We start from the raw sequence: 27,790 nt of genomic DNA, 5'->3' as shown, positions 1-27,790 counted from the left end.
TGTAAAGTGCTGCCAAGTCACAATTGACTTATGGTGATCCCATAGGGTTTTCAAGGCAAGACATATTCAGAAGAGGTTTGCCATTGCCTTCATCTGCAAAGTCTTCCTTGGGTCTCTAATCCAAGTACCAGCCCTGCTTAGCTTCTGAGATCTAGCAAGATCAAGCTTTTCCATACCGTTCTACATGCCTTGTTTTGTATACCTTTTATGAAATGATCACACATGAACCAGACTCTTCAAGGCCACAGTTAGGCATAGAATTGTAAGCACTTAAGCACAATAGGAGCCCCATGGTGCAGAGTGGTAAGCTGCAGTACTGCAGTCCAAGCTCTGCTCATTACCTGTGTTTGATCCCTGCGGAAGCTGGGTTCAGGTAACCAGCTCAAGGTTGACTCAGCCTTCCATCCTTCTGAGGTCATTAAAATGAGTACCCAGCTTGCTGGGGGTAAAGTGTAGATGACAGGGGAAGGCAATGGCAAACCACCCCATAAAAAGTCTCCCGTGAAAATGTTGTGATACAATGTCACCCCAGAGCTGGAAATGACTGGTGCTTGTACAGGGGACTACCTTTAAGCACAATAAGCTGTATCTTACCACTCCTCTTGGCAGAATTTCCTCCACCATATCCTCCATTCATCTGATGAAGAGAGGTGTATTTCTTAAAAGCTTATGCTACAATAAAATTTGTTTGTCTTAAGGTGCTACTGAACTCTTTACTATTTTGCAGCAACAGACTAACTCAGCTCCTCTGGATCTATCTCCACCATAATAAAATTTTCTCCAATTTCAGTGGCTCTTCCACTAGAAGAAGATCTATTTACTTTGGAAGAAGGCTTCACACTTTGCTGAATAGATGGGTAAAATGCATGTAATTAAAATTAATGTCCTTAAGTACTTGTAGATCTGTGCCAGATCGTGGCTGGTTTATGTGTACATCATAATAAATCTGGAAGTATTCGTGGACACATGACATTCTGTGCAGGATTGCATTCTATATCGGAAAAGTCAACTGGTAAAGTGTACCTCCAGCGCAACTGATTGGCTGCTGTCTCTAACCTGATGCTGGACTAAATGGACTCTGGTGTGATTCTGCAGGAAAGGGATTCCCAACATGGTACCCATGGGTCTCATAGCAGCAGACAATACTTTTCCTGGTGCCCACCAAGGAAAATAAAGTCAGTGAGGTCAGGTTGGACTTTCATCCATCAAGGATTCTGATTGGTCACTGGAGATTTGACTGGCTGTGCAAATTTCTTTTTTTAAGTAAGTTGCTTTGGCAGCAGCTGCTACCACAGCACAAGGATGGAAGGTAAGCTGTGGCAGCTGTTTTATTATAATAATAATAATAATAATAATAATAATAATAATAATAATAATAATAATAATAATAATACATTTTATTTATACCCCGCCCTCCCCGCCGAGGCAGGCTCAGGGCGGTTTTGTGGATGACTCTGCGTCCTGCAGCAGCCATTTTGGCCTACACACTTTATCAGAATTCTAAACATGCCCACAGAATTTATCTAGGCCTGCCAGCTGAGGGTTGGAAAATACTCAGGAATTTTGGGAGTGGAGAGTAGAAAAAGCAGAGTTTGTGCTGGAAGGGACATCAGCAGGCTATAATACCATATAATCCCTCCAAAGCGGCCAATTTCTCCAGGGGAACTGATTTTGGTCATCTGGAGATTAACTGTAATAGCAGGAGATCTCCAGGTAACACCTGGAGGCTGGCAGCCCTATCATCAGAATTCCAAATGTGCTCAAAAAGGGTGGGGTCTGCTGTTGGGCATTTCTAATGTTCCTACTTGCATTTCAAACAAATCTGTCTAGTTTGAACTCAACAAATCTGTAGGATTGATCTAGGATTTCTCTGCTAGGCATCGGGATTGTGTTATTTCCGATAGAAATTTAGCGCTCAGACTTCTCTACCTCCTTCCATTTCATTATCACAGCTCGGTCATATTTTGTGAATGTTTCATTCATAAATGGAGCACAGACAGATCAATGAGATCAGTCCTGCCGGAAAACTACCATGCAATTAAAATTAGTAAAGGGGAATGAGTGCACAGATTTCATGTTGCCAAGCAAAACATCTGCTTGGATACTAGAAGGGCCAAATGGGTAAATGAGATCTAAGTAAGAGAAGTGTTCATGTCTGGACATCTACAAATAGTAATGACTGAAGTCTGAAAATGGCTCAGACACTGAGATCACAACTAATATTTGACACCCAGAAAATTTCATAGTAAAAATTCAGATTAAGAATCTGAAGTCAAAATCTGACTTTTCCTGGTGCCCACCAAGGAAAATAAAGTCAGTGAGGTCAGGTTGGACTTTCATCCAGCAAGGATTCTGATTGGCCACTGGAGATTTGACTGGCTGTGCAAATTTCTTTTTTTAAGAAAGTTGCTTTGGCAGCAGCTGCTACCACAGCACAAGGATGACTCCACAAAATGACTCCTCAGACTCAGTAGTTGGTGTTGTAAGGCTCAGTATATCTATTCATTTTACAGAATTTTTAATCTGCCTTTCTCTCTAGAACTCAAGAAGTGTGCTATAAATGTTTCTATCTGGTAACACAATACCTGTGTGAAAATAATACAGAAATCTTTCTTCTCTGATGAACATTTCAGGATGCATCACATTTACAATCATTTCTCTCTCTACAAAACACAGATCTTGCAAACCAAATTTTTTTACTTAATACTTTTGCTTCCCCATTATATTCTGACTATTTTCACAGAACAAAAAATGAATCCAGTAGACTTGCTCAGTTATAACTTATACCCCCTTACACAATTGTAGTCAAGTTGAAAGAACAATGTTAAAAGTAAACACAAAAACTGCTTTTTTCCCTATCGACCTCAAAGTCCATTTCAACCTATCTGCTTCATTTTTGGAGCGACAATTAACTAATTCTGGCCATGACTGTACTACAAATAAACTTCCGGCAGCATGTTTGGCACTGTACTGGTTGATCAAGTTGAAGCTGTGACATGGTAATTTATTCTGGAAAAGCACTCCAACAATAGAGTCGGTTGCCACTACCCTCCGGGGACCCGGATCTGGTGCTAGCGCACCAGGTAATGTTGTCAGAGTACCTCCCAGACCGCCCAGTTCACGCAAAGGACATTTCCCATCTCTCTGCCTGGGACAAAACCCTCTTCCGGTTCCTCAACTGGGTGTGGTGGGGATGGCCCACAGGCCGGGTGGGCCCAGAGTTTGCAGTGTTCACTTCCCATCGGGACAAATTATCAGTCCACAAGGGCTGCCTGTTATGGTGGGGTCGGATAGTGGTGCCCCCCGCTCTGCAGCAAAGAGTCCTCACCACGCTACACGACTCTCACCTGGGAATAGTGCAGATGAAGGCCCTTGCCCGCAGCTATGTCTGGTGGCCTGGAATTGTTGATGCCATTGAGCCTTGGGTAGCAAGGTGCCAACCATGCCAGGAGACCTGCCCAGCACCACCCAAGCAGTGGAAGTCCACACGTAACCTGTGGTCCCACTTGCACCTGGACTTCGCAGGGCTGTTCCAGGGTCAGCTATTTTTCCTAATCATGGACTCCTACTCTAAGTGGTTGGAGGCAGTCCCGGTGGCCTCCACTTCCTCCTGGGCCACCATTACAGCGCTCTGCAAGATTTTCGCCACCCAGGGGCTCCCCGACACTCTTGTTTTAGACAATGGGGCCGCCTTCATGTCAGGGGAATTCCAAGACTTCTGTGGCCAGAATCTAATTCAGCACCTCAGGTCAGCCCCTTTTCACCCACCCACCAATGGCCAAGCGGAGAGGATGGTGAGATCCACAAAAGAGTCCCTCTGCCGCATCATCCAGGGGGACTGGGAGGCCCACCTCATGGAATTCCTGCTAGCCCAGCATGCCATTCCCTGCACTGCCACTGGCCGCTGCCCAGCCGAGCTCCTCATGGGCAGGCGGCTGTCGATGCTCCTAGACCACATGCACCGCGATCGGGCCCCAGAGATGCCTGACACAGTCAGAGCGCCCAGGGGTTTTGATACTGGGGACTTAGTGTATGCAAAGAACTTTGGGGGCGGCCCAACATGGCTTCCAGTCAGAATCTGCCGGGTGTTGGAGTCAGTCATGTACGAGATTACCACTGCGGGGGGGTTTCACAATGCGGCGGCACATAGACAAATTGAGGTCATGGGAGGCGCCCAGGGAAGAGGGCGAAGAAGACAGCGAGACTCAGGATCTGCCGGCGGTTCCAGCTCTGACGAACCCCGGACTGGCGGGGGCTATGATTCCGACCCCTGACCTTCCGCCAGAGCAGGACACATCTGGGAACCAGGAGCTGCCAACAGAAGCTTCTGCATCCCCATCCTCCTCCATCCACACCGCCACCCTCTCTGGCAACCAGGCGGTAAACAAGGGAGCGCCACAAGCTGGCGCATCTCAAAGACTATGTATGTCAGGGCTCATGAACTAGATGGGGAGGGATGTAATGTATGCGGACTCAAGGGAGAACTGAAAGTGTGTTCCTGCCAGGCTCATTGGAGCCAGACGGCCAGAGCTTGGGGACTTGGGAACAATAGGCAGCAGAATCCAAAACCCTGCTGTCCAGCTCCAATCAAGGGACCCCTGCTGGTTTGAATGGACCAATCAAACGCTTGCGCGGGAACACGGGAGTGTATATAGTTGGCCCTGTGGGCCCAGTTAGCCAGTCTTATGTGGATACCTCAAGATGCTGTAATCAATAAAGAGCTGATTATTTACTACCACCTCACCTCTGCCATGCATTGAACCCACTATATTAAAGTCCACTTCATCTTAGTTTATACTGTCAACTTCCAGGACCCATTTTAGCCACTCCTGAGTCAGACAAGGCTGGCTCTTGTGCTGTGAAAGAACTGGGGGTGAAAGATGATGAGGGATGTCTTTTACCCAGTGTGCCCTTTGCAGGGGTACATGGTAGGTGTTACAATAGAGCCAACCCTGCTTAGCTTCTGAGAGATGGCAAGAGCAGGCTAGCCTGGGCCACCCACGTCAAAGCAACAGAGGATTAATGGTATTTTATTTACCAGGTGATATTTGCCTTCATGCCATGAAAAGCTGGCACACATTAAGATTCTTTTTAAAGAGAGAGGCCATTTTTCTCCAGGCCTGTCAGCAACTATAGTACAGAATGCCCTCTGCTTCTTCCCAGTCAGAGTCTTGAGCCAGCAGCTAGACACAGAATGCCAGTAATTGAAGCAAATTCAGTTCATTCCATCCAGATTAATTTCTAACTAAAGGCATAACTAAATGCCTCCCATTCCAACTTTATGCATATTTATGGGATAGGGCCTACTGAGTTTGGTGGACTCACTTCCAAGTAAATACACACACAACTAGGGCTGGCATGTGTAGTTCTATGACTGCAGCATCAAGCAGTGACTTACAGAGTCCAGTTAATGGTTTGGTGCTAAAAGATACAGATCCCAGCAGCGATCTGGATAGGAAGCAAGGGGCAAGGGATGGGGTGGTTACAATGTTATACTAGGAGTGCAGGGATCCGAATTCAAATTCTCACTCTTCCATAAAGAGTTTAAGCATATTTAAACCTGGTAAGTTGTGTCTATGGTGATATATTTCATCAGGGCTTTTTTTGAGCTGGAACGCATGGGAACACAGTTCTAGCTGGCTTGGTGTCAAGGGGTGTGGCCTGATATGCAAATTAATTCCTGCTGGGCTTTTTCTACAAAAAGCCATGTGAAACAATGATGACATCACGGGGTGTGGCCTAATATACAAATGAGTTCCTACTGGGCTTTTTCTATTAAAAAAAGCCCTGTATTTCATGATCCACCCACTGACTAACATGCAATATCATTGATCCAGGAGCAGTCTAAGGCTTCTGGAGTTCTGGACAAAAGTTCTGGATGTGACTTCCTTTATTCCCACTAAACCCATTCTGAACAAGAATGATATGCCCAGTTTTTCATCCCTTACACACATATTTCCACTACAATTTTCTACCCCTTCTAATCAGCCAGAGATACATTCAGTGTGGCGCTCTGGGCGATTCCCACACAGGCCAAACGCTCATGTTGACGTAGCAATATTGAGTTTTCTACTGGAGTAGTCTTCCACATTGTTTGCAGTAATTCGAGATACTTGCACAGGCCTTCACATCGCCACACTTACCATATGACTGCCAAGTGAACGTGTGAACGAAACATTGCATTTATGGGGGTAACTTTTCTGTGTTGCATGCTTGACGTTAAGGCTAGTATTACATGCGCAGGACGGCCTGTAACAGGCTTGTAGTATTACCCCCCTGCCTGTTTATCTTGCCGGGACTATTTTCATAATGCAACTGCATGTGGATACGATGGCAAATCCGTGCTGGGGAATGACTCGAGGGCGCCAGGGAGAAGCAAGGGAATCAGCAGCGCACCCCCCACCCCCACCCCTTTGCAGCAGGCGGGGGCGGCTGGAGAGCGTCTGCGGCCAAGTTGCAGAGTTTGAGGCTCTCGGAGAAGTTCGGCGCTCTTCTCCGCCCGCTGAGACTAAGCGAGGAAAGGGGGCCTATAAAAGCCTGGCGGGCTCTTCCCTCCTCTTTCGCTCAGAGTTGTCTCGCGGGTTGGAGGCGGAGCTGCGGTTTCGAGCGCCTCTCTCTCGCCACTGCCAGCCCGGCCGGCCACTTCAGGCGCCTAACAGCGTCGCTGCCTCTCCGCGCTCCCTGCAAACGCCATGGCTGTCTGGAGCAGCTCCGATTGCAACGCGGGAGGCTCGGCCCGGCCCAGCTTGACCTCGGTCTCGTCGGGGGAGCTGCAGAGCCTGCGGACGTGCAACTGCGAGATGGCCCTTTTGCCGCTGCGGCAGCTGCTGCTCCTGCAGTCCAACTCCTTCCAGCTGCAGGGAGACACGATGGCCGTGTTGAACCCCTCCAGTCACCGGCCCGGCGGGGGCTTCATCGTGATCGGCGACGGCTCCCTCTACGTGGACGGGCAGCGCCTTTGCCGTCTCACCGGCTACTTCAAGAGGTAACCTCTCTAGGGATCCACAGGAGGGAGAGCCGCCTGTTGCTTTTCTAAAAATGCCTCGCCTGTGTGTGTGTGTGTGCGCGCGCGCGCGGTGGTGGGGTCTGCGGGCCAGTTTCGCCCCCCTGTTCAGTTTCTAGGGCAAGTGCAGCCTTCCGCCTTCATCACTGGACAAACTGCACCACCTGGTGAGTTTCTGTCTGCTGCGCAGCTGGGAAGAGCCGCTGGAGTTCCTCCCTCTGGAAAATACAGGTGAAAGTTGGTTTAACGGCCCGCGTCCCAAATTCTTGGGCCGGAAGCGGGGCTGACTCCTTGCAACCGGCAAGTATTTGGTCAAAGCGTTATTGACTGTTTCGAGGCAGCGGTGTAAAAAATTGTTCCCCTTTGAGAAGTGAGTAGGATGCTCGGTTGCCTTTTTCAAGTGTAGTTTTAACACTGTGTTAACAACACAAATACCTCCCCTCTGCACAGTTTAGGCTGCCCCTTAGGCCTTAGTGAAGATTAAGGCTGCGTTTGCTGTGTACTTTTTCCTTTCTTTCCCCAAGGCCAGTATTCTAAGAGAGGTGTGTTAATAGGCGGATCTAATCCGACCTACCCTGCTGTATTCACTCCCAGAAAAGTATCCTTAGGATTGCCCTGTAAGAATTGGCTCTAGAAAATGGAGGGGAGGAGAATGCAAGCTACTTTGGGTCCATGGGCAAGAATAATAAGATGTAAATGAAGTAAATAAAAACGAAGCATGTGAATGTGCAAAAGTGAGTTTCTTCCCCTTTCCAAAGTCATAGAGAAACTGGCAAGAGGTTACTTGCCAGTGAAGAGTTAGCTAGTGCAAAAGATGATGGGTGTCTTGTAGGTGAGAATTCTAAGAAGCTCGTCTTGGAAGACCAGCATGTGTTGGGCCAGCAAAATGGTGGCTTGCGGTGGGAACCGTTTTGTGAAGAGTCCGTTTACCCTGCAGTCTCAATACTTTTCAAAAATTTGACAACATGCTTCACCAAGTTGTGTGAACATATTGCAATAGCTCTCCTATTTCAGTGTAGCTTTCTTATGTCTCTGGTGATCAGGTGCAGGATGGAAACCACAGGGAATGGCCAGTTCATTCATTGTGATCTCTCTGTCTTTTTAAAGCTTCCTGGGGCCATCTGGCTGGTTTGCTTAATTGAGACAGCCCTTGCTCTGGTAGTCTTGCAAGGCAGTATTTATATCTGTAAATGTGCCATGAGTGATCTTCCATTCTGCAGTGTCTGGGCACAAATGCTGGCCATGCCTGAGCAAACCATTTGATTTGACACTCCTTTCAATTCTTTTCCCTTGTGGAATGTTTTTGTTGTTGGTGAATCCAGGCAGACTGCTGTGGTGGTGATTAAATGGAAGAATTGCTGAAGTATACTGAAGAAGTCACCTAAAAGAGTTGGGAGTTGTCTCCCCTCCAATATCCTAATTCAGGGGTGGCCAAAACTGTGGCTCGGGAGCCACATGTGGCTCTTTCACACATATTGTGTGGCTTTCAAAGCCCCCACTGCCACATCGGCTAGCTTGGAGAAAGCATTTGCCTCTTTAAATCACTTCTCCAAACCAGCTGGTGGCTTGGAAAATGCATTTAAAATTAAAGTTGTTTTCTTTCCACCCTCTCCCTCCTTTCCCCATATATTTGCCTGCCTGCCTTGCAGTTCTCATCTGATGTTCATATCTTGTGGCTCTCAAACATCTGATTTCATTCTATGTGGCTCTTATATTAAGCAAGTTTGGCCCCCCCTGTCCTGAGATATTTGGAAGTGCAAAATAATGAAATGCAATTAGGTGATACCAAATGAAGGGGGGGGAATGGCTTAAAAAATAAATCTAGCGTAAGATTGTCATCCCTTTGGGTTACTGCATTTTCAACCTGTTCTGCTTTTTAATTGCTCCAAAATAGCTGCCCTGAAGCCCCCTGTTTGGCAGCCTTTCTACCCTCCTGTAAATGTGGCTCTATATGAGTTGGGATTTAATGATTGCTTGAATCCAGGATATGAGAAATAATAGTAATAAGCATTTAATGGTAGTTTACAATGACCAAAACAGTTCACACACTAACCCTCTTTAGTCCCATACTACAGACTAGGCCAGCATTATCATTCCCTTTTTACAGATGAGCAATCAAAAGTGAGCTGATATGGAGGGAGAGAAGTGTGCTTAATGCCAGGTTCATAGCTGAGATAGTCTATCTCTTGCTGAATGCTGCCATAGGTCTGTTTACTATAAGAAATAAGTCCCATGGTGCTCAGTGCTGCCTAGTTCCAAGAAATGTGCACAGAATTGTAACTTTGGTCAGTAATGTGAAACTCTTAATATCCAATCATTCTAATTCTTTTTGAGACCATTTTTTAGAAAATAAATTCATATGGTTTTGCCTCTTACCTAATTGGTAAAGGAGTCAGGTTATAACTGCAGCCAATTCTTATTTTATCTGGGCATTTGGATTGGATGTTTGGATTGGATTTATCTGAGGTTAGAAGAGAATGGCCATGGGGCTTGCCTGGAGTGTTTTTTTTCCTTGTAGCATTGCTTTCCTCATTCCTCAGAGAAAAGCCCTGAAAACACTCACTGTCCTCTCTTGGGTATAAAATACACAATCTGATGTGTCATCTCAACACTATTTAGACTTTGTTTATATGATGAGTGATGTGGGTGTGCCATCTATCTTTCAAAGAGACTATTTGCCCTCTGGATTTTGCTGTCTCTTGTCCCATAAAATGAGGCTTGGCCTCTTTGCAAATCTAATTGCAGGGATGAGACTCTTTCACCGCTGGAACTAACAGTTCAGTTGCTCTGTGTTTTCTTGCTGCAAGATTTAGCAGGAAAGAAATCTTCAGATGAGTGTGCCACCCTGGAACTAGGTGCTGCTTACAGAACTAGAGCAAGGTGTGAGGCAGTGCCTGATAATGTTATCTTGAGCAGGTTGGGAGTAAAAAAAGGGTAAAGGTAGTCCCTTGTGCAAGCACCAGTCGTTTCCGACTCTGGGGTGACGTTGTTTTCACAACATTTTCACGGCAGACTTTTTACGGGGTGGTTTTCCATTGCCTTCCCCAGTCATCTACACTTTCCCCTCAGCAAGCTGGGTACTCATTCTACCGACCTTGGAAGGATGGAAGGCTGAGTCAACCTGAGCCGGCTACATAAAACCAGCTTCTGCTGGGATCAAACTCAGGTCATGAGCAGACTGAAGTACTGCAGCTTTACCACTCTGCGCCACAGGGCTCTTAAGGTTGGGAGTACATTTAAATTTGGCTTCTGGTATGAAGGATTCTTTAACAGATTATTGCTGCTGATTTTGGCTGATCACTGTATAAAAAGACACGTTCCATGTAGGGAATTTTAGGGGGAAGTACCTTTGCTGCAAAGGCTTTTCAACTGATTGGTTTTGCAAACTCCCAGCTTCACACTGAACAGTTAATCAAAGTCTGGCTATGTCTGTTGTTTGGAGGAAATCCAGATTTAGTTAATATAAATCATGCAGGAAGTTTTAAGCACTCTTTTGAGAGAGTAGTGTCTTAAAACAGGCAAATGACATCTTTTTGGGGGGGGGGCCCTCTAAATTAGGAACAAAATTTGGAGCTATCTACTTCCTTTAGTTCCATCTGTCTAGCTTTTCTGGAAGATATTTAGCTTTTTACTACATTGATGCATGTGTGGTGGATCAAATCATTCATTTCCTCCCTCACCCATTGCTAGACTGCAATGTTGCAGCCTGATTGGTACAGGGAGACTTTGAGTGCTGTCCTAAACAGGCCTGCTTTGAATCCTGCTGAAGTCTAATTAAGTCTTGACTTACTCCCAGGAAAGCATTCTTAGAATAGCATGCACATAACTCCTTATGATGATGAGTGATTCCCCACCTCAATGTACTGATATATCCCCAGGGTCTTTCTACAGTCCTCATGGTATTGATCTTTGAAGGTGTAAATATTAGTGCAGTAGGATGGATGGGGAAAGGATGATGCATTGCAACAGACTCTTAACTCCAGAGGGCTGGACTAAAAATACATGTTTGATTACTTCAGCAAAAGTTGCAGTGAGTTATGGTTCACAAGATCCAGAGCATATGTGGATTTCTTTAGGGGTAGTCTTACCTTTTCCCTTGAAATTCAAGCACTGGAAGAAAAAATAATTAAAAATAAAACACACACACTAGAAACACCTTCATGGTGGTTACTGGTTTTAACATTTTCAGGTCTGAATGCAAAATTTATCACCTTGCCTTTCTAGTTAACAGTGCCAAAAACTATAAGAAGTTTGGTGTTCCCAGCCTTGTGCTTACAAGCTAGTCAACCAACATCAGTTTAAGAAACTGTACACAGTTCTAACATGGGCTAATTTGTACCTCACACTGCAAATTAATCTCTTTTTCGGAGAACAAACAACTTGACAGTGGTTAGTCAGAACAATGACTCATATGAGCATATGCATTTGCTGTCCCACCCATTCCACATTTCCTCTGTCTTGTATCCTTCCCTGCTGCCATGTTCCAGAAGCCACATCAGCTGTGGTAGAAAATGAATCTGGCTGTTCTATGCTTCTGTGTGCCTCTGTAGTACATTAACAATTATAATTTTAAAACTGTAGTAGCTGTAATAGCTGGAAGGTGGGTAGGATGTTAGCCGTTAAGTGGAATATGTTCACCTAAATGGTAGAGCATTTGCAAGATTAGAAGCTCACATAGTGTGAAATTGAGTAAAATTGGTCTGGCAGAAAAACAACCTTGTCTTAACAAATGTTATAATGTGTTTGTAGAAGTAGCTGAATGGGCTTTCCACCCTGGTGTTTAACTGATCTAATTATGTAAGCCAAGCAATTTTTTTTGCATTTCATGCAACCTTAGTGCTTCTCAGCCTTTTATATTTGCTTGAACAAAGGCATGGGATGAAATGCTAACAGTAGTAATTTTTGAGACAAACTGTACATGTTTCTTGTGAAACAGTTCTTGAAATGTTTTAATCCAAGTCAGTTTTTTAAATTACTGCAGAGCTCTACATGTTTATAATATTTATGAGGTTTTAAAAATGATTTAATATATGGTTAATTTGTTGATGTATGTTTTTATAGGCAGGGATTTAAAATATAGTTAGTGCTGTGAACTTTTTTGGCTTTTCAAGAGAACATCACAGTACCATATTCCAAACTGGTAGTGAAATTCCCAAGGGGCTCATAGGTAGTGCAGCATCCACTGTGCCACATCCATTGTAGCATGGCAATCTTTGTGCTGTTTGGGCAATGGGAGAGACTTTGGGTTGCATGAAAGAACCCGATGTTCTGATCCTTGAAACATCATGGGAGGGATCTGTAGTGTGGCATTTTCATTTTATCCATCTGAGACAGAAGCAAGGCCTCTCAGGCTGACCAGTGAACTAAAGAAGGGGTCCTTCTTGTCAAAAAAGAGATGTCATTTCACAGAAGGCTACTATTTCTCAGGAGCACAGGGTAACTAGGTGCACAAGTCTTTGGATCCTAGCCCTAATATCTAAATTAGAGGATTCTGGATATCTTTTAATTCAAGACTACATGTAGTGCAGCAGAGGGTAAGGGGCTCAAATGTGTTTTATCATGTCTTGGGGTAAAAGTGGTCTAAAATTAACTAACCTAACTCTCAAACTAGTTTAGCCAAACTGCTTGGCTAGAAGCAAAATCAACTTTGTCTTTTTTTACTTATCTGGAACTACTCCAAAGGAAGTGGTCAGGGTGATGTTCAAGTTCCAGCATTGCTGAAGAAGTAGTTCTGGAACACATGGATAGAGAAAGGGAAAAGGTGACACATCCTTAACCACATGTAATACTCATTTTATGGTACTGTTTTTGTTTTTACAAATTGCGAAACTGAAAAGGAAGGCCTTCAAAATAGGAGATGTGGCAAGGCAGTTCCTCACTTAATGGTGCAGACTAGCTACTTCAAAGAAAAATTGGACTCTTGTTTTCTGGATGTTGTGGAATTTTGGGTTGGGTCTCTTATGAAATGGACACTGGACAAAGGTAGTCCTATTTCATGTGCACTTGAAGTCATTAACCTAAATGCCATTTGCAGGCAAAAAAAAAGTAATACAAAGTCTGGGTTGGTGAAATTTTTCTTAAACTTGTAGCCTTGCATTGAGGCCACAGAGTAGTTCCACTTGCAGTTTTCTTTCAGAAGGGAGAAAAAGCACTGAGGCTGTTGGCTAAAGGTCACCCATAATGAATGTGAGCCAGCTGGAACCAGGTTGCCTTTTGTGATGGCAATTGCCTGCTCTTTGAAGGAACTGTGATTTTTGGCTTGTACTGTACTACAAATGATGGAGTCTCCTGTTTTGAACAGTCTTTCTCTAAAACAGTAAGAACCTCAGGGCAACCCTTTAACCTCTTTCCACTCTAGAGGAGATCTGAAGTATGTTTGTAATAGTATACCTTCTATAGATATACATGTTGAACAAACATAGAGACTGCAGAAGTAAGCACATAAGCAGTTAACAGTCGGTACAGTTTTGCCAGTCCAGAACTTAAATGCCTACACTGCCAGACATTTCAATTCTAGTGTAAATTAACAAAGTGAGCTGCACTTAAATAGTTTTTAAACAGAAGTAGCTAGGAAAGAAGAAAAGGCCCGATGTGCACGCACCAGTCGTTTCCAACTCTGGGGTGACGTTGCTTTTCACAATGTTTTCGCGGCAGACTTTTTATGGGGTGGTTTGCCATTGCCTTCCCCAGTCTTTTACACTTTCCCCCCAGCAAGCTGGGTACTCATTTTACCGATCTCGTAAGGATGGAAGGCTGAGTCAACCTTGGGCCGGCTACCTGAATCCAGCTTCTGCCGGAATTGAACTCAGGTCGTGAACAGAGAGTTCAGACCACAGTACTGCAGTACTGCTGCTTTACCACTCTGCGCCACGGGGCTGCTACGGTAGCCCCTTAACAAAGTAGTCCATCATGTGGCAAGGGTTGACTTGCCACAAGGAGATTCCATTTCCTTTTTCTTTTTTTTAACCAGCAACAACATTGCAGATAAACAGTATGATAGTTAACAGTTTTATTTTTAAAATATTTATAGAAGTTGAGTTAACCTGTTGGCTTGTATATTTCTGGGCTTTTTAATGGTTTACTTTATGAGGGAACCATGAATAATACTTTTCACTTACAATCAAAATGCTTATTCTCCTGAATAGGCACATAGAGCTCAACACCCACTATGACTACAAAAACTATCGAGAGACTATACTGGGCCATCCACTGGTATTCTTTGTTAATGTCCGAACAAAATATAATTCTTCAAAAGGTAAGTGTGAATAAACTTCATTTTAAAATGCATATGTTGGGATTTCTTTTTTTAGCTTAAAACACTAAATATAAACTGGTATAAACTGGCATAATTGAATTCAGAACATTTATGCCTTTTAAAATTAATACAGTGTGTTGGGGTGGTGTTGCTGAAAAATGGCTGTTTTGAGTCTGTAACATTGCATGTAAAAATGGTCTCCTTTGTACTGGTTTGTGAAACATCCCTCTGCAGCAGACATCATTGCATTTGCACACTACATTTGCTGGCCTCATTCAGTCTTCCCACAAAAATCTCTCCTAAGCCTTCTCTTCTGCAACCTGCCTTGGCCGACCACTCATATCACTCAATTTTCCACATTTTTGCGGCATGGTATGCATATCCAGAATAAGCTTTTCATTGTTTTTGCCCCCTCCCAAGGAAAGCACAAGCAGTTCCCACCTCTGCCTGTCTGATCATCTCATCCCTTCAGTGTACATATCTCTGACCCTTAGCTTGATCTTCACTAGGGTATGCTACCTGGTGTTCAGCTCGTGTTTCCTGTTTCTGGATCAGTTGGTCAGCTACTCATGGTTTTGGTCTGAAGCAGTGTTCCCTCTAAGCTGTGGAGTCTTGTGAGCAAAAATTCTACTTTGTGAGCTACTGGGACTAAAGTTGTGAACTGCTGGAGGCTAAAAAATTGTGAGCTAGCACACACTAACTCAGCTTAGAGGGAACACTGGTCTGGACACCAGTGAGGTCATAACTCTGGTGTTCTTGTTCTTGTTTCTGTCACATGGGTGGTATCATAGGCTTGAAGCTGTGTAGGTCCCGTATCTGGTGGCTAAAAGTGTTTTCTGGGTTTAGAAAAGTTTAAGTCTACTGGTGTAAAGCACATCAAAAGGTCAATGATCTAGTTTATATATAAACTATCAGCTCACCTTGTCTCATCTGTATCAATATGCATTAAAATAACTCCCAGGCCTCTATGAAAATTTTGAAGACTAATGGAACCAGCAAAAAAAGTTAGCTTCACCAAACTGTTATTTGCTTAAATTTGAGTATATTATCTGAAACCTTATAATGCTCATATCTGCTTTTGTCTTTTAAAAAAAGTAATAACAATTTCCCCTTAATCACTAGAAAAAACATACGCTTTGCTTGTGAACACTCGGCACCCTAAAATGAGAAGACAGATAGAGAATGGCATGAACAACATTATATCCTCTGTCCTTGGAGAAAGCTACAAACTTAAGGTGAGTCACGCAGGGTGTTGTTAGCTTGCAGAAGTTCATTCATCATTTCATATCATTGTTATCTAACTAACTGGGCAAAAGACAGTGATTATAGGGCTGAACTTGCAAAGCAATCCTTTCTGTTGAGCTAGTATCTGTACCACCATAAATTCCAAAATACAGTCAAAAAGTGAACATATGAGGTACTGAATTGCAGATCGTATTTTGCTCTTTGGAAATCTTGCTTTTATCTGAGGCTGCTTTATAAAATGCTGACCTCCAGTCAAAAAGCAATGGAGATAATTGTAGGACGATAAAAGTTTTTCTACATGTAGTTGCAAATATACTAGATCCAGATTCAGCAGCACAGAGCTGCTGCTTGCATGATTGTAGCTCTGAACAATACACTGGCTATTCTGGGATTGGCACCAAAATTAGCATCAAAAACTGGTTTTAAGGTTAATTTCAGCAGAACATTAGAGGTTAAACATATTTTGTGTGCATTTTTCTGTAATTCTGAAACCTGGGGCTCTAGCAGTTTTAATACTGCACAATGCCATCCTAGAGTGTAGATTTTAAGACAGGGGTGTCAAACTCATTTGTTATGAGGGCTGGCTCTGACTTAAATGAGACCTTGTCGGGCCAGGCCATGTGTTCGTATTTCAGATTACATAGCAGAGAGGAGCCTCAGCCAATGGAGAAAATAGAGGCTTTGCTCTACAGCCCCTGTGTGAATGAGCAAGCCTGGCAAAGCAAGCTGTGACACAGAAGGAAGCAAGAGAGAGTGAGAAGGAAGCAGATGACAGCCAGTTGCTCAGGGCCCTAATAGGAGACCTCCCAGGGCCTGATTCGGGCCCTGGGCTGCATGTTTGACACCCCTGTTTTAAGCCATTTTTCCATTCTTTAAAATATGATATATTCTAAAGTGCAGGGTATGTCTTTTTTTTTTTTTACTTTGACTGGGCTTTTGAAGGGGTAAGCAAATGGTGTTTCTCCAGCTTTAAGTAGCATTTTGTTCAGATAAAGTCTTTACTAGTTAGAATTGCAACCCAAATACTATTGAAACAATAGTCTATAAATCTGTAGTACTGATAAGTAGTCTGAGGTCTAACTCTTTATTTTATAACTAGATACAGTGGAAGGTCTCTGTTCATAACTGCCATTTTAAATATATTTTAATTTCTTTCTGTTTGTTTCTCCCTTTTTACAGTTTGATTTTCAAGATGCTGTAAAGAAATTCTTTCCTTCAGGAACCCATCTGGTTAATGGGGAGAACTTGAGCTTTTCCTATGAGTTTAAATCTGATGCGTTATTTGATTTCTTTTATTGGTTTGGAATCAGCAAAAACACCGTCTCAGTGAAAGGCAAAGTTCTTAATTTGTCAAGTACCAATACAGAGAAGAAGGAAATGATAACGAAGTTTCTGGATAAAATGAGTGAACCTAATCTACGTTCAAACAGCTTTTCAGACAGAAAGTTCAGTGTTGCCTCCAGAAGTAAGTTGATGCTTTATCTGTGACAAGCATGGCTTAAGTTTTGTAGAATGTTTGATAAAAGGAAAAAATAAGATGGACAGAAAAGTGCAAATGGTAAGACTAAAAGGATTTTAACAGTAAAACTTAAAGGGTGGAGAGGGACTGTGGTCTCCATGGTAGAGCATCTGCTTGGCATGCTGAAGGTCTCTGATCCTATCCCCAGAATGTCCAGCTGAAAAGGACCAGGCAGTAAGTGATATGAAAAACCTAATTCTGAGACCTTGGAGAGCCACTGCCAGTCTTGGTAGACAGTACTGAGTTTGACAGACCAACAGTCTGATTCAGTATAAGGCAGTTTCATGTGTTTATGATTTAACTTGATGCTTTTGTAAGTAGTCCTGATCTCAGATGCTGCTTGGTTGTATAGCACCTTGCAAGCTTTGTAGAATGTAAATTGTTTTTAATGAAGATGTTTTACTAAAGCTGCAATCTTGTGCACAGGTTTCTGGGAGCAAGACCCACTGAACAGAGTAGGACTTAATTATGAGTAAACTGTCACAGATTAGGGCTTTAATCATATATTTGTTAGGCAGGAACTTGGTTTCTCTTGCATTTGCGGGATTTAGGAAGTCACTTCATCTTCAAAGACTTCCTTTTTTATGTCATCACCATTCTTTGCATCCAACATTCAACAGTGGGCAGGTGGGAGTTGCTGCTTCTGTCTCAGCAAGCTCGTGACCTCCCCCCCCACCTCAGGAGAAGGCAGCTACCCCATGTGAAGTGGCTGGGAGCAGCTGTTTTCTTCCCTCCCCTCTCTGTTGAGAAGTGGAGGCTGGCTGAGGGGAGTGGGCTTCTCCTTGGCCCTTTTTGGCATTCCAGTCCACTCCTACTTTTGCTTTAGGATCTCTTGACATCTGTGTTAAGTTCATTCATTATGTTTTCTTGTAGCTTCAGTAGATGATGTGTTCAACAGCAATTTGACACCACAGTCATCTTTCATGGAGTCACCTTTCACAGTCTGGACAATTTCAGCAATTCAGGAGCCTGAAGACTGATTGAAGACACAACAGTCAGGTTTGCATAAGTGGAAGAGATGCGTTGGATAAAGAAGGGAATACACAACGGTGGACCATGTTTATTGCAGGAACACAAGGAGTTACCAAAAGGAAATTTTGTTCTCTTTTGTGTGTTGCCTAAAATAGAAGGCTTTTGCATTCCAACCATTTTCTTTGCTTGAGGAGAAATCTTAGAGAAGATCTGGCACCTCCAGAGTTCACTCTCAGCATTAAAAGCTGTTTGTACATTTTAGGAATTTCTTGAGAAAAGTTCCGCTTGCATGTAGATCCAAAGAACTGATTACAGTGATTAAAATATCAATTCCCAAGTTTTAAAGAGATTCTTGAAACTGCAAGCAGTAACCAGTTGATTTTATCATTGCTAGAATTGTGCTTGATACTGGTTTTAAAAACCAATTGAAGTCCTTTAATAGCCTTTCTGTTAAAAAAGTCGGTTCTAATAATTCTTACAAGCTAAATTTACTGCAGTCTTTTAAATGGTGGAAGAACTTTTGTGCCCAAGCACTTTTAAATGGCACTTCAAAAACTAGTTTGTTGCCCAGGTGTGTGGCTGTTCCCAGTCCTGGAAAGATTCTAATCTATGGTCCAAATTCTGATCTAGGCTTGACTAAATGTGAAATAATGACCAACTATGGAAGTCTTGATTCTGCAAATCATGCCTCTGCAAAATTATGCCTTATTCCACCAGTACTGCAGCCTAGTTTGTACTGATCTCATGCTTCAACCCTAATTATGGTAGCTCTTAAATGTACTTCTTTAAAAAAAAACCTCATGGTAACAGATAGCATTTACTGTTATGTTACTACATGATGTCATGTCATACAGGGTAGAGAGTGCTACAGCAATCCTTTCTAAAAGGATACTCTTATTATTATGAGATTAATGGTACTACTGTCTTTTGGAAGCAGTGAGAAAAGTGGACAGAGCAATATGTAACGTATAAATCAGCCTTATTTGGCATGGTGTGAGATGTGGCATTGTGGGCAAGGATACAGCCCTGGTGGCTGTGTACCTACCTTAGAAAACCTCTGTTTTCCCCTTCAGTTGTATGTAGTACTTGGGACAGTTTGCCTCCTTTTTCCTAACTGCTTGGTAGTGGTATAAGTACACACAGGATGGATTTTTAGAAGTACTAAATTGCCCCTAGCATACACATCACTGTATTTAAAACAGCTGTACTGTCCCAAGAGCTAACTGACTCAGTTGCTTTTTTGACTCTACACTTTGAAGAATTGCCACTCTCATTGGGGTGATGGGAACACCCTGCACATGTAGGAGGGCCACGTATCTGGAAACAAATGTCGAAAGAAAAGGGATAATAATGTAATTTGGAGCACATAAGTGCCGACCATGACTCTAAGATTAATTGAGTCTAAAGAATTTTAACTCCAGACGTCCTAAGAGGTTTCACACTAAAACTCCATAGTGTACTTACATCTTCCAAACTGGAACAGGCAACATAACATACAGAAAGAGGTTTCTATAGAAAGGGTATTTTTAACCTTAACCCATACCATGACATACAAACACCATTTTTGTATAACTTTATTAAGTTTATTACTGCACAATTTTTTTTTAAAAAAAACTACCTTTTGACCTTGCTTGTCTGGAAGGTGGAATGCATGAGTGGAACAAATGAATCCAGCAACAGTTGTGTTCATTTTTCCCATGACCCTATTGAGTGAGTGCATTTAGAATGTTTAAAGTATGCAATATATTTGAATATACTTGGCAAAGTCACTTTATATAAACACAATAGCCTATTCTGTGCCTTGTAATATATACTTTGTAGAACATCAATAAAGGGAGACTTTATATAGATGTCATCTTCTTTTTTGTTTTACATGGATTTACAGTGGTGTAGGTAGCCACACAGTATGTACTAAAGTGCTAGGTGGTAAGAAACAAGATTCATTGTTATAAATACTTTAAAGAAGAAACAAAGGCAGGGAAGGGCTGACCTTAAAGGCAGAAAGCCTGGTGGTATCAAAATCCAGTGGGCCTTGGTAAATCAGCCCCCCTGCCCCACTTCCCCTGTTAGTTGAGTCTCCCCCGCGGGGGGGAGGTGAGGGCAGAAAGGTAAGTTCTTCTCTCCTGGTGCAGTGTGCCCTACAACAAGGTTAAGTCTGGGACCTTTAAGAAGGGTCCTGTTCAGGTCACCATTTCCCCTGTAAGTCCCATGATGCATTCTGAAGGAGTTGATGCAGCTCATAAACGAGGAACTAGTTAGGATAGTGCCAGCAGAAGTGATAAAAATAACAGCTGAGATGGGTGAAGAAAAGTGGTTGTCACATAATCAACTATTAAAAATACAAAGTGGCAAAATAGAATTGAAAACTGCTGAAGAGCTGAACAATAAATATGATTGGTTTCAAATGCAACAAATAAAGAGCTTGGTGGAGAATGACATTACAACTGAAGGAATAAGAAAAGAGCAAACAGAAATGGAAAAAGTTCTGCTTGGAGACAACGAAAAATTAATTTCAAAATTATATAAATTACTTTTAAAATGGTCTACGGAAGATGAAGTAGTGAAATCTCAAATGATTAAGTGGGCAATTAATGTAAATAAAGAAATACAGATGGAAACTTGGGAATATTTGTGGAAGAATTCTATGAAGCTTTCGACGTGTCATAGTATTAAAGAGAACTGTTTTAAAATGATGTATAGATGGTATATGACTCCTAAGAAATTGGCAAGGATGAATAATAAGATGCCAGACAGACGTTGGAAATGTAAAAAACATGAAGGTTCTTTCTACCATATGTGGTGGACTTGTGAAAGAGCAAAAAAGTATTGGTAGATGATTCAACAAGAAATTTCTAGGCTCTTGGGATATGGATTTAAGAAAGTAGCAGAGACGTTTCTGTTGGGAATGGGATTACAAATTGAAAATTTTCCAAAAGAAGATAGAACTATAATTTGGTACTTGCTTTCAGCTGCTAGGACATTATATGCGCAGTTGTGGAAGCAAGAAAAAATACCAGAGAAATGGGATTGGATTGTAAAAGTTATGACATGGAGTGAAATGTACAAATTAACAAGAATTTTAAGCGATTATGATTTAGAAGTTTTTAAGATGGAGTGGAAGAAGTTCAGAAGATATGTAGAAAAAGGGTGGAAAATAAAAGGACATTGGACAATTTTTGATAATGATTAAGTCTTGGAAAACAATATTAATTTGTTTTTATTAAGGGTACCTTTAAACATTAGTACTTTAAGTAAATAACACCAGAGGGGGTCAAGTAACGGGGGGAGGGGTGGGTAGAAAGTAATATATGGGATAGATAAAAGAAGTTATTAATGATGCAAGAAATATAATATATTACCAAATAAAATTGTTTTAACACTATAAACGAGGAACTAGTTAGTAGGAAAGTGTTCAGTATATAAACCTAGCTGTTATGCTACAAACAAGTCAACAGTCTGTTCAAACAACAAACAGCCTTCAAAACATCACCATGGTCTCTGTATGCCTAAGGAAGTGTGTATGACAGGTCTCCATGCTGTTGGTTTATGATGTGATTTGAGTGGGGTGAGTCAAAAGCACGGCAGTTCAAAGTGGGGATGGAGGGGGGGCGGTCAGATCTCACTAGATGTGCCATAGGCATGCAGAAACTGTCTCTTGGATCCAAGAAGCAGTGTGTGTGATGCCTCTAAAACATGTTATCTCTAAAGGTTTTTTCAAAAGCAGATTTCTTCTGCTTAGGGCAACTGAGTGCAAATCTAGCCTGAATGAAGTCAAAACTGAAGATAATTGGGTAGCAGGAGGAAGCCAGCTTGCTGTGGTAGTCAGTGAAGGCACAGGAAGCTCAGTTCTGTGCAGTAATGGGGGAAGTCAAGGCAAAGTGCTAAGAGGAGGGGTCATTAGGCTTGAGCGCCATCAAATTTTTGATTTGACCGCAGAGGGAGAGCTAAAACTTATCTGGTAGCACTGGTTTCCTGCACAAAAAGTTGAAATGTTGAAAACTTCATTGTGCTGGAGACAGGATAGCTATATCCTATAGTGAGACGCAAAAGCTCATGCTGTATCAAAAACTTTCCTTTATGGAGCTTCAAGACTTGTTTTTGGCTTTGCTGCAACAGAATAACAATGTTACCTTGAAGGAATATGGAGATACTGTTAGAGATGCATTGTCTCCATTCCAAATTATAGCTGTATAGTTATCTGGTGCCCTTTTTTTCTATATCAATTGGCGGCATTTGAAACAAAGTCAGTTTTGGTAAGGCATTCATTTTGATGGCAGCGATTCTGCCTAGCCATGAACTTTTCAGTTGTCTCATCTTTGCAGATCTTCAATGATGCTTGTCCATACTTTTTGGTAATTACTTTTATATAGATTTTTATTTTGTCTGTTATATTGACGCCCAAATATTTTATTGATTTTTTGGGGGGGGTTACAAGGCATCCAGTTAGTTTCTGTATTTCTTATTGTTTGTCATTGGTTGGATTTAACAAGATTATCTTGGTTTTCTTTTTGTTCAGTTTGTATTCCGAATAAGTTCCAAAGCTACTTATTTGTTCCATTATGTATTTCAAAGAGGTATGAGATCTTATTGTTACAACATCATCTGCATAGCTTTTCATCTTATATTCTTCGTTTATTCTAGTAATCCTATCTGATTTTATTGGCCATTATTTCCATTGCTAGAATAAATAATAATGGTGATGTTGGGCATCCTTGTCGAGTTCCTTTTGCAATCTCAATTTTTCTGGATAAGGAACTATTCATTAGGATTCTAGTATATTGATGGGTATTGATGGAGGAGTGGGGAATCAAACCCAGTTCTCCCAGACAAGAGTCCATGCACTTAAAACCACTACACCAAACTGAAATCTTTCCACTGGATAGAAGGTTCCAATTCCAACATCTCCATATATATTTGAATACATTCTTTGGTAATTTTCCACCAACATTTTATGAAGGATTCTTATGTTCTTAAGCCAAACCCACTCAAAGATCCCACTGGGGTACAGGTACAAAAATCATTCTATTTACTGTAAAGCCTGATGCTATTCAGAAGACAGAAGGTGGGTGAAGAGTCCTTCTGATACTGAGGCATCAATTACCCAGTTCTTTGAAGAGCTCTCCAACTGACACCTCCAACTGAAAATACAATGGATGTGCTTGTCAGATAATTAAATCGTGTTTTGGCAAATGACGCTAAATCTAAATAATGGATTAAATTCCATCAGGGCTTTTTTTTGTAGCAGGAACTCCTTTGCATATTAGGCCACACATCCGTGATGTAGCCAATCCTCCAAGAGCTTACAAGGCTCTTAGTGCAGGGTCTACTGTAAGCTCCAGAAGGATTGGCTATATCAGGGGTATGTGGCCTAATATGCAAAGGAGTTACTGCTACAAAAAAAGCCCTGAGTTCTATCGACATGATGATGAATGTAAAGATTGTTGCACTCACTGATGGGGAGAAAGGACCCTGAAATTGTACTGCTGTGCAGGGCAAATGTAGTAACCAGTGGCATCTGTTCCGTAACAAAGTACAGTGTACAGCTTGTTCACTAGGAAGCAGGCTGATACATTATGTCCCTAGAAAAACATGTTTTACCATGGTGAGTCACCTCTTCCAAAGGATTAATCCAATATTTGACTGACTGCCCAGAATGAGACACTCCACTACTATATTCCATTACTACAAAGTGCCATGGAGGATGTGGAAGCATCAGTGATTTATATTATACAATGTGAAAATGTCATACAAGCCTAATAACCTTCAGATTAGGCAGGCAGAATCAGTGAGATTATAGCACATTTGCAATGTTGTCTATAAAAAATCTGAGAGCTTAGTGAAGCAGTTTCAGAGAAGAGATTTTTACCCTCCTTTTCTCTACCCTAAAGAGTCTTAAAGTGGCCTACAAGCACCCACCTTTCCTTTCCCCACCTTGTGAGATAGGTGGAGCTGAGAGTTCTGTGACTGGCCCAAGGTCACCCAGCAAGCTTCATGTGAAGGAGCAGAAAATCAAATCCTGTTTTCCATCTTAGAAGGTAACATAGTATATTGATTCTTAGGGTAGCTGGTTAGTATAAAGTGAACTTCAAGTGTGGAAAATTGTACTGAGTGGCATCAGATTTTTCTAGGGCAGGGTTGGATGTATATCATCCCTGTTCTGATGGCATGGAAAAGACGGGCACAGTCATGGCTGCAGCCTACATTCAGGAGTCCATGCCAAGCCACTGGGTGATAGTGCCACCAAAATGGCACCCTCTTCAGGATACTCCAAGCAGCTTTGTGGAAATAATAGCCCTGCAATTAGTTGAGGTAAGAGACAATAGCTACAAAGAGGGGGAAACTGCTAAGAATGTGGCAGCTGTACTCTGCCAAGGTTTAATGAAGAAATTTATGGGGGCTGAAGTGAGAAAAAGTATACAGAAGTTCTAGAACAAAATGCTAGAACTTGGGGACATTCAATGAAGCTCATGGGCAGTAGATTCAGGACAGACAAAATGAAATACTACTTTACACAGAGTGATTAAAATGTGAAATTCACTGCCAGGTGATGTAGTGACAGCCACAGGAACAGACAGCTTTAAAGGGGGATTAGATAGATTAATGGAGGATAGGTCTATCAGTGGCTACTAGCCATGGTAACTTCAGTGGAATGGAACCTCATTCAGAGAAACTAAATCTCTGAATCCAAGAGCCAAGGAGGCAACATCAGGGGAAGATCTTGGCTTCTATGTCCTCTTGTTCCTCCAGAGAAAATGGCTGGCCACTGGGTGAGACAAGATGTTGGATTAATGAATCTGATCCAAGTGGGCTCTTATGCTCTTCTAAAGTAAATTTTCCCTGTCCCTTTCTGCCTTCCCTGGTGGGAGCCAAAATCTAAACATGCTGAGGTAGAATAGACTTGATAGAAATAGGAAGCGATATAAGAACAGAAATGTTGATTCAAAATGTTGGCTTTCTGCTGAAAGTGTCTTTTTAAAAAAGAATTGAACACTTTCAGTTTAGGGTAGCAAATATTGTATGGATTGGAATTCTGCCATTAATATGTGCATTGGTTCAAATTATAAATGACTACAACATTGAGACACACTGCCACAAAGAAAGATTCCTAACACCTCACAATATTGCTGGAGCTTCTTATATGATTTCTTTAAAGAGTATTTCTGTTATCAGACAGCAGTTCCCAATCAGTCTCGTTGAATGCCAAAGAACCTCTTTTTCCCCTCCATCATGAAACTTTCTGTCAAAGATTGCAGCCCAGGTTGGCTCTAGCAGCATCTGGAAAAGTAACTTCCATGACTGCAGGCTACATGACTACAGTTTAATTCTACTATTCTATTAGGGAGGCAAAATCAAAATGCTCATGGATATTAACAGCAGTGCAATCAGCTCAGTGGATTCTGTAACTGGCATAATACTTAACATTCTTGGTACACCATGTGTCACATTTGTAGCATACTTTTGTTTCTGTGTCCTTAGATGCCTCTTGTTCTTAAAAAAAACAAACATTGCCAGCTAAAATCTAATAGTTGACCATTTCTCAAGAGTCTAGAGTAAAAAAGTTAGATACAACTGTGTGCTTTTGGAGGCTTTGGGAGGCAAACCGATAAAATTGACTTTATCAGAACAAAGATCCAAATCTCCTTAGTGGTTTGTCATTTTCAAAGTTGCAGCTGCACTATAAAGAATAATTTGCACCTGAGATTATTGAAATGTGCCCTAGTCAATGAAGCATCTCTAGCAAAACTACTGAATGGGAAAAGGCTGATTGTCCACAAGTTGGGAGGAAAGGAGACATATCCACTAGAAGTGCCCTTGTAATAAAGAGGTGCCAACACTGGGTTGGGAATACTGAGGAAGGAACATGGTCCTCCTGTAGCAGTGCCTAGCACCAGCCTAATCATCCATCAAGACGGAACAGCTTGGCAAAGGAAAAACAGCTTGTTTTCCAAAATGAATGAAAAAAGCCACACAGTCATTCTTTTGCATACTTATGTGATTATGATGCAGTGAAGAGGTATAGTGAGGTCAATCATGAGTACCAGCTTTGGTTTAGGCTTTTGGAATGTTGTAACTAAAAGGAAATGGAGATAGAATTTCAAAGCATCTGCCAGCTACATTCCAACAATCAGCCGACATCCAACTCAAGAATATGTTTTGAATTTTATACTACATTGTGAGAGTTAAATACATTCCGTATGTGTGTCATATTACTATGTAACTTTTGGGCTGAGAAGGGGTATTCTCACTGGCCAAACCAGTCCTACAACCAATCCTAGCTCCCTGCATGTCTGTCTCCTCCATGCCATCCAAACAGGGCTGACATTAGCCAACCATGCCTTAGAAAATAATAATATTCAAGCAGATTTTGCTCATAGAGCATTTTTAAAGCATGACCCTTAAAAAGTGGCCAATATTTATTTAATTTTTATCCCTCTTGTTAAGTATAATACCTCCATGACTTTTTAACATCATATTGGGATAATGTGGGGCCCCCCCTGCAGAATTAGAATTCAAACCCATGCTCCTCTAGTTGATGGACCCTACTGACTCTCAAAGAGAGAGGTAAGCCAAATTCAATGCACTGAGTCCTATTTCTTTAGCCCAACAGGATGGGATTCCAGCACTAGCTATATGAAATCTAGGCTGAGCTTCCATTCATCCTCTTCTGCAGGTATTTGGCTTGTGCATGGTCGAAGGTACAAGCCAAAGGGCACATAGCATCTGACCTGTAGCCTGTAACTCAAACGAGCCAGGCCAGTGGATCCAGGACATGCTCAGGATTTGCAGTATTGTGGGTCTCCCCTCCAGCTTCTATTTAAATTATATTTTGTAAGCCACTTAACGGCATTTAACTTCTGCTTGGGAAATTCCAGAGGATATGGGAGCACAGTGTCTGGGGAGGGCAGAGTTTGGGGAAGGGGTTTAGCAGGGATGCAGTATCTCTCAACCTGCCATTTCCTCCAGCAGCACTTATGTCTGTAGTCTGGAGACACATTAAGCAACATGCTTTCAATCCACTTTCAGTGTGCTTCGCAACTGGGTTTTAATGTATGAAATGCAAAATCCTCTTGCAGATGGTCACTGAAGTGGATTGAAACTGCATTATTTAGCATGTGTGAAAGTGCCCCAACTGTAATCCCAGGCTTTACCTGGATTACACCTCAGAATATTGACACATTGCTCTCCGAGGAAAGAATTTTAGTAATGTACTCTTGAAGCTCGTTGAAGCACTATGTGAAACAGAGAGAATAGCGCAACTCTGTTACATTCTGATGCCTTGCTGCATTACATCATTCTGCTCATCTGTTCACCAGAAAGATTGGAGCGTTCCACTCCGTTTGAATATCGACCTTTTTTCACCACAGCCTGGATCTTCAGTTCAAGAAATTTCATGCTTAAATACTTAGGTACTATGGATACAAGTGTTCTGTCACTTTAAATTGTGATTTATTTCACTTTTGATATATTTAGTTGTGTTATAAGTATTTTGTAAATTACACTTAAATTTATTTACTGTTGAAGCTGGTTTTCGCGGAGGTTTTTGTACCTTTACCCTGCTTTACCTGGAGGTTGGCAACTCTAAATAACCGCTTTGAGTCCCATGAGTAGGAAAAGCAAAGTACCACCAAACACCACAGTTTTAAACATTCTCAATAAAACTTTGTTGGTTTTATTGGCTACCAATTATCTACCGAGTCCAGTACAAAGTGTTGGTTATCACCTTTAAAGCCCTATATGGCCGAGGACCAGCCTACCTAAGGGACCGTCTCTCCCCATATGAACCCCAGAGGGCACT

The 27,790-nt window shown here is 42.1% G+C and overlaps 1 protein-coding gene across 1 annotated transcript; it reads left to right on the top strand.

The window, feature by feature from the left end:
- Window positions 1-6,401: 6,401 nt before the first annotated feature.
- MEDAG (mesenteric estrogen dependent adipogenesis) lies at window positions 6,402-19,842 on the top strand. The gene is made up of 5 exons (XM_060234724.1): window positions 6,402-6,985; window positions 14,149-14,258; window positions 15,381-15,493; window positions 16,683-16,968; window positions 17,896-19,842. The coding sequence occupies exons 1-5, from the start codon at window positions 6,693-6,695 to the stop codon at window positions 18,000-18,002; spliced, it is 909 nt and encodes a 302-aa protein (XP_060090707.1). The 5' UTR covers window positions 6,402-6,692; the 3' UTR covers window positions 18,003-19,842.
- The last annotated feature ends 7,948 nt before the right edge of the window (window positions 19,843-27,790 follow it).

The sequence above is a fragment of the Heteronotia binoei genome, chromosome 3 (genome assembly GCF_032191835.1).
Source record: "Heteronotia binoei isolate CCM8104 ecotype False Entrance Well chromosome 3, APGP_CSIRO_Hbin_v1, whole genome shotgun sequence".
Taxonomy (NCBI): domain Eukaryota; kingdom Metazoa; phylum Chordata; class Lepidosauria; order Squamata; family Gekkonidae; genus Heteronotia; species Heteronotia binoei.
The sequence above is the reverse complement of the archived record's forward strand: the minus strand, read 5'-3'. Positions and strand labels throughout refer to the sequence as shown.

What these genes read in the sequence shown, in the direction of transcription:
- MEDAG (XM_060234724.1), top strand. Translation starts at nt 6,693, where the DNA reads ATGGCTGTCTGGAGCAGCTCCGATTGCAACGCGGGAGGCTCGGCCCGG. An exon ending in AAAATATAATTCTTCAAAAG is followed by an intron (nt 14,259 to 15,380) that starts GTAAGTGTGAAT and finishes CTTAATCACTAG; the next exon opens with AAAAAACATACGCTTTGCTT. An exon ending in GAGAAAGCTACAAACTTAAG is followed by an intron (nt 15,494 to 16,682) that starts GTGAGTCACGCA and finishes CCCTTTTTACAG; the next exon opens with TTTGATTTTCAAGATGCTGT.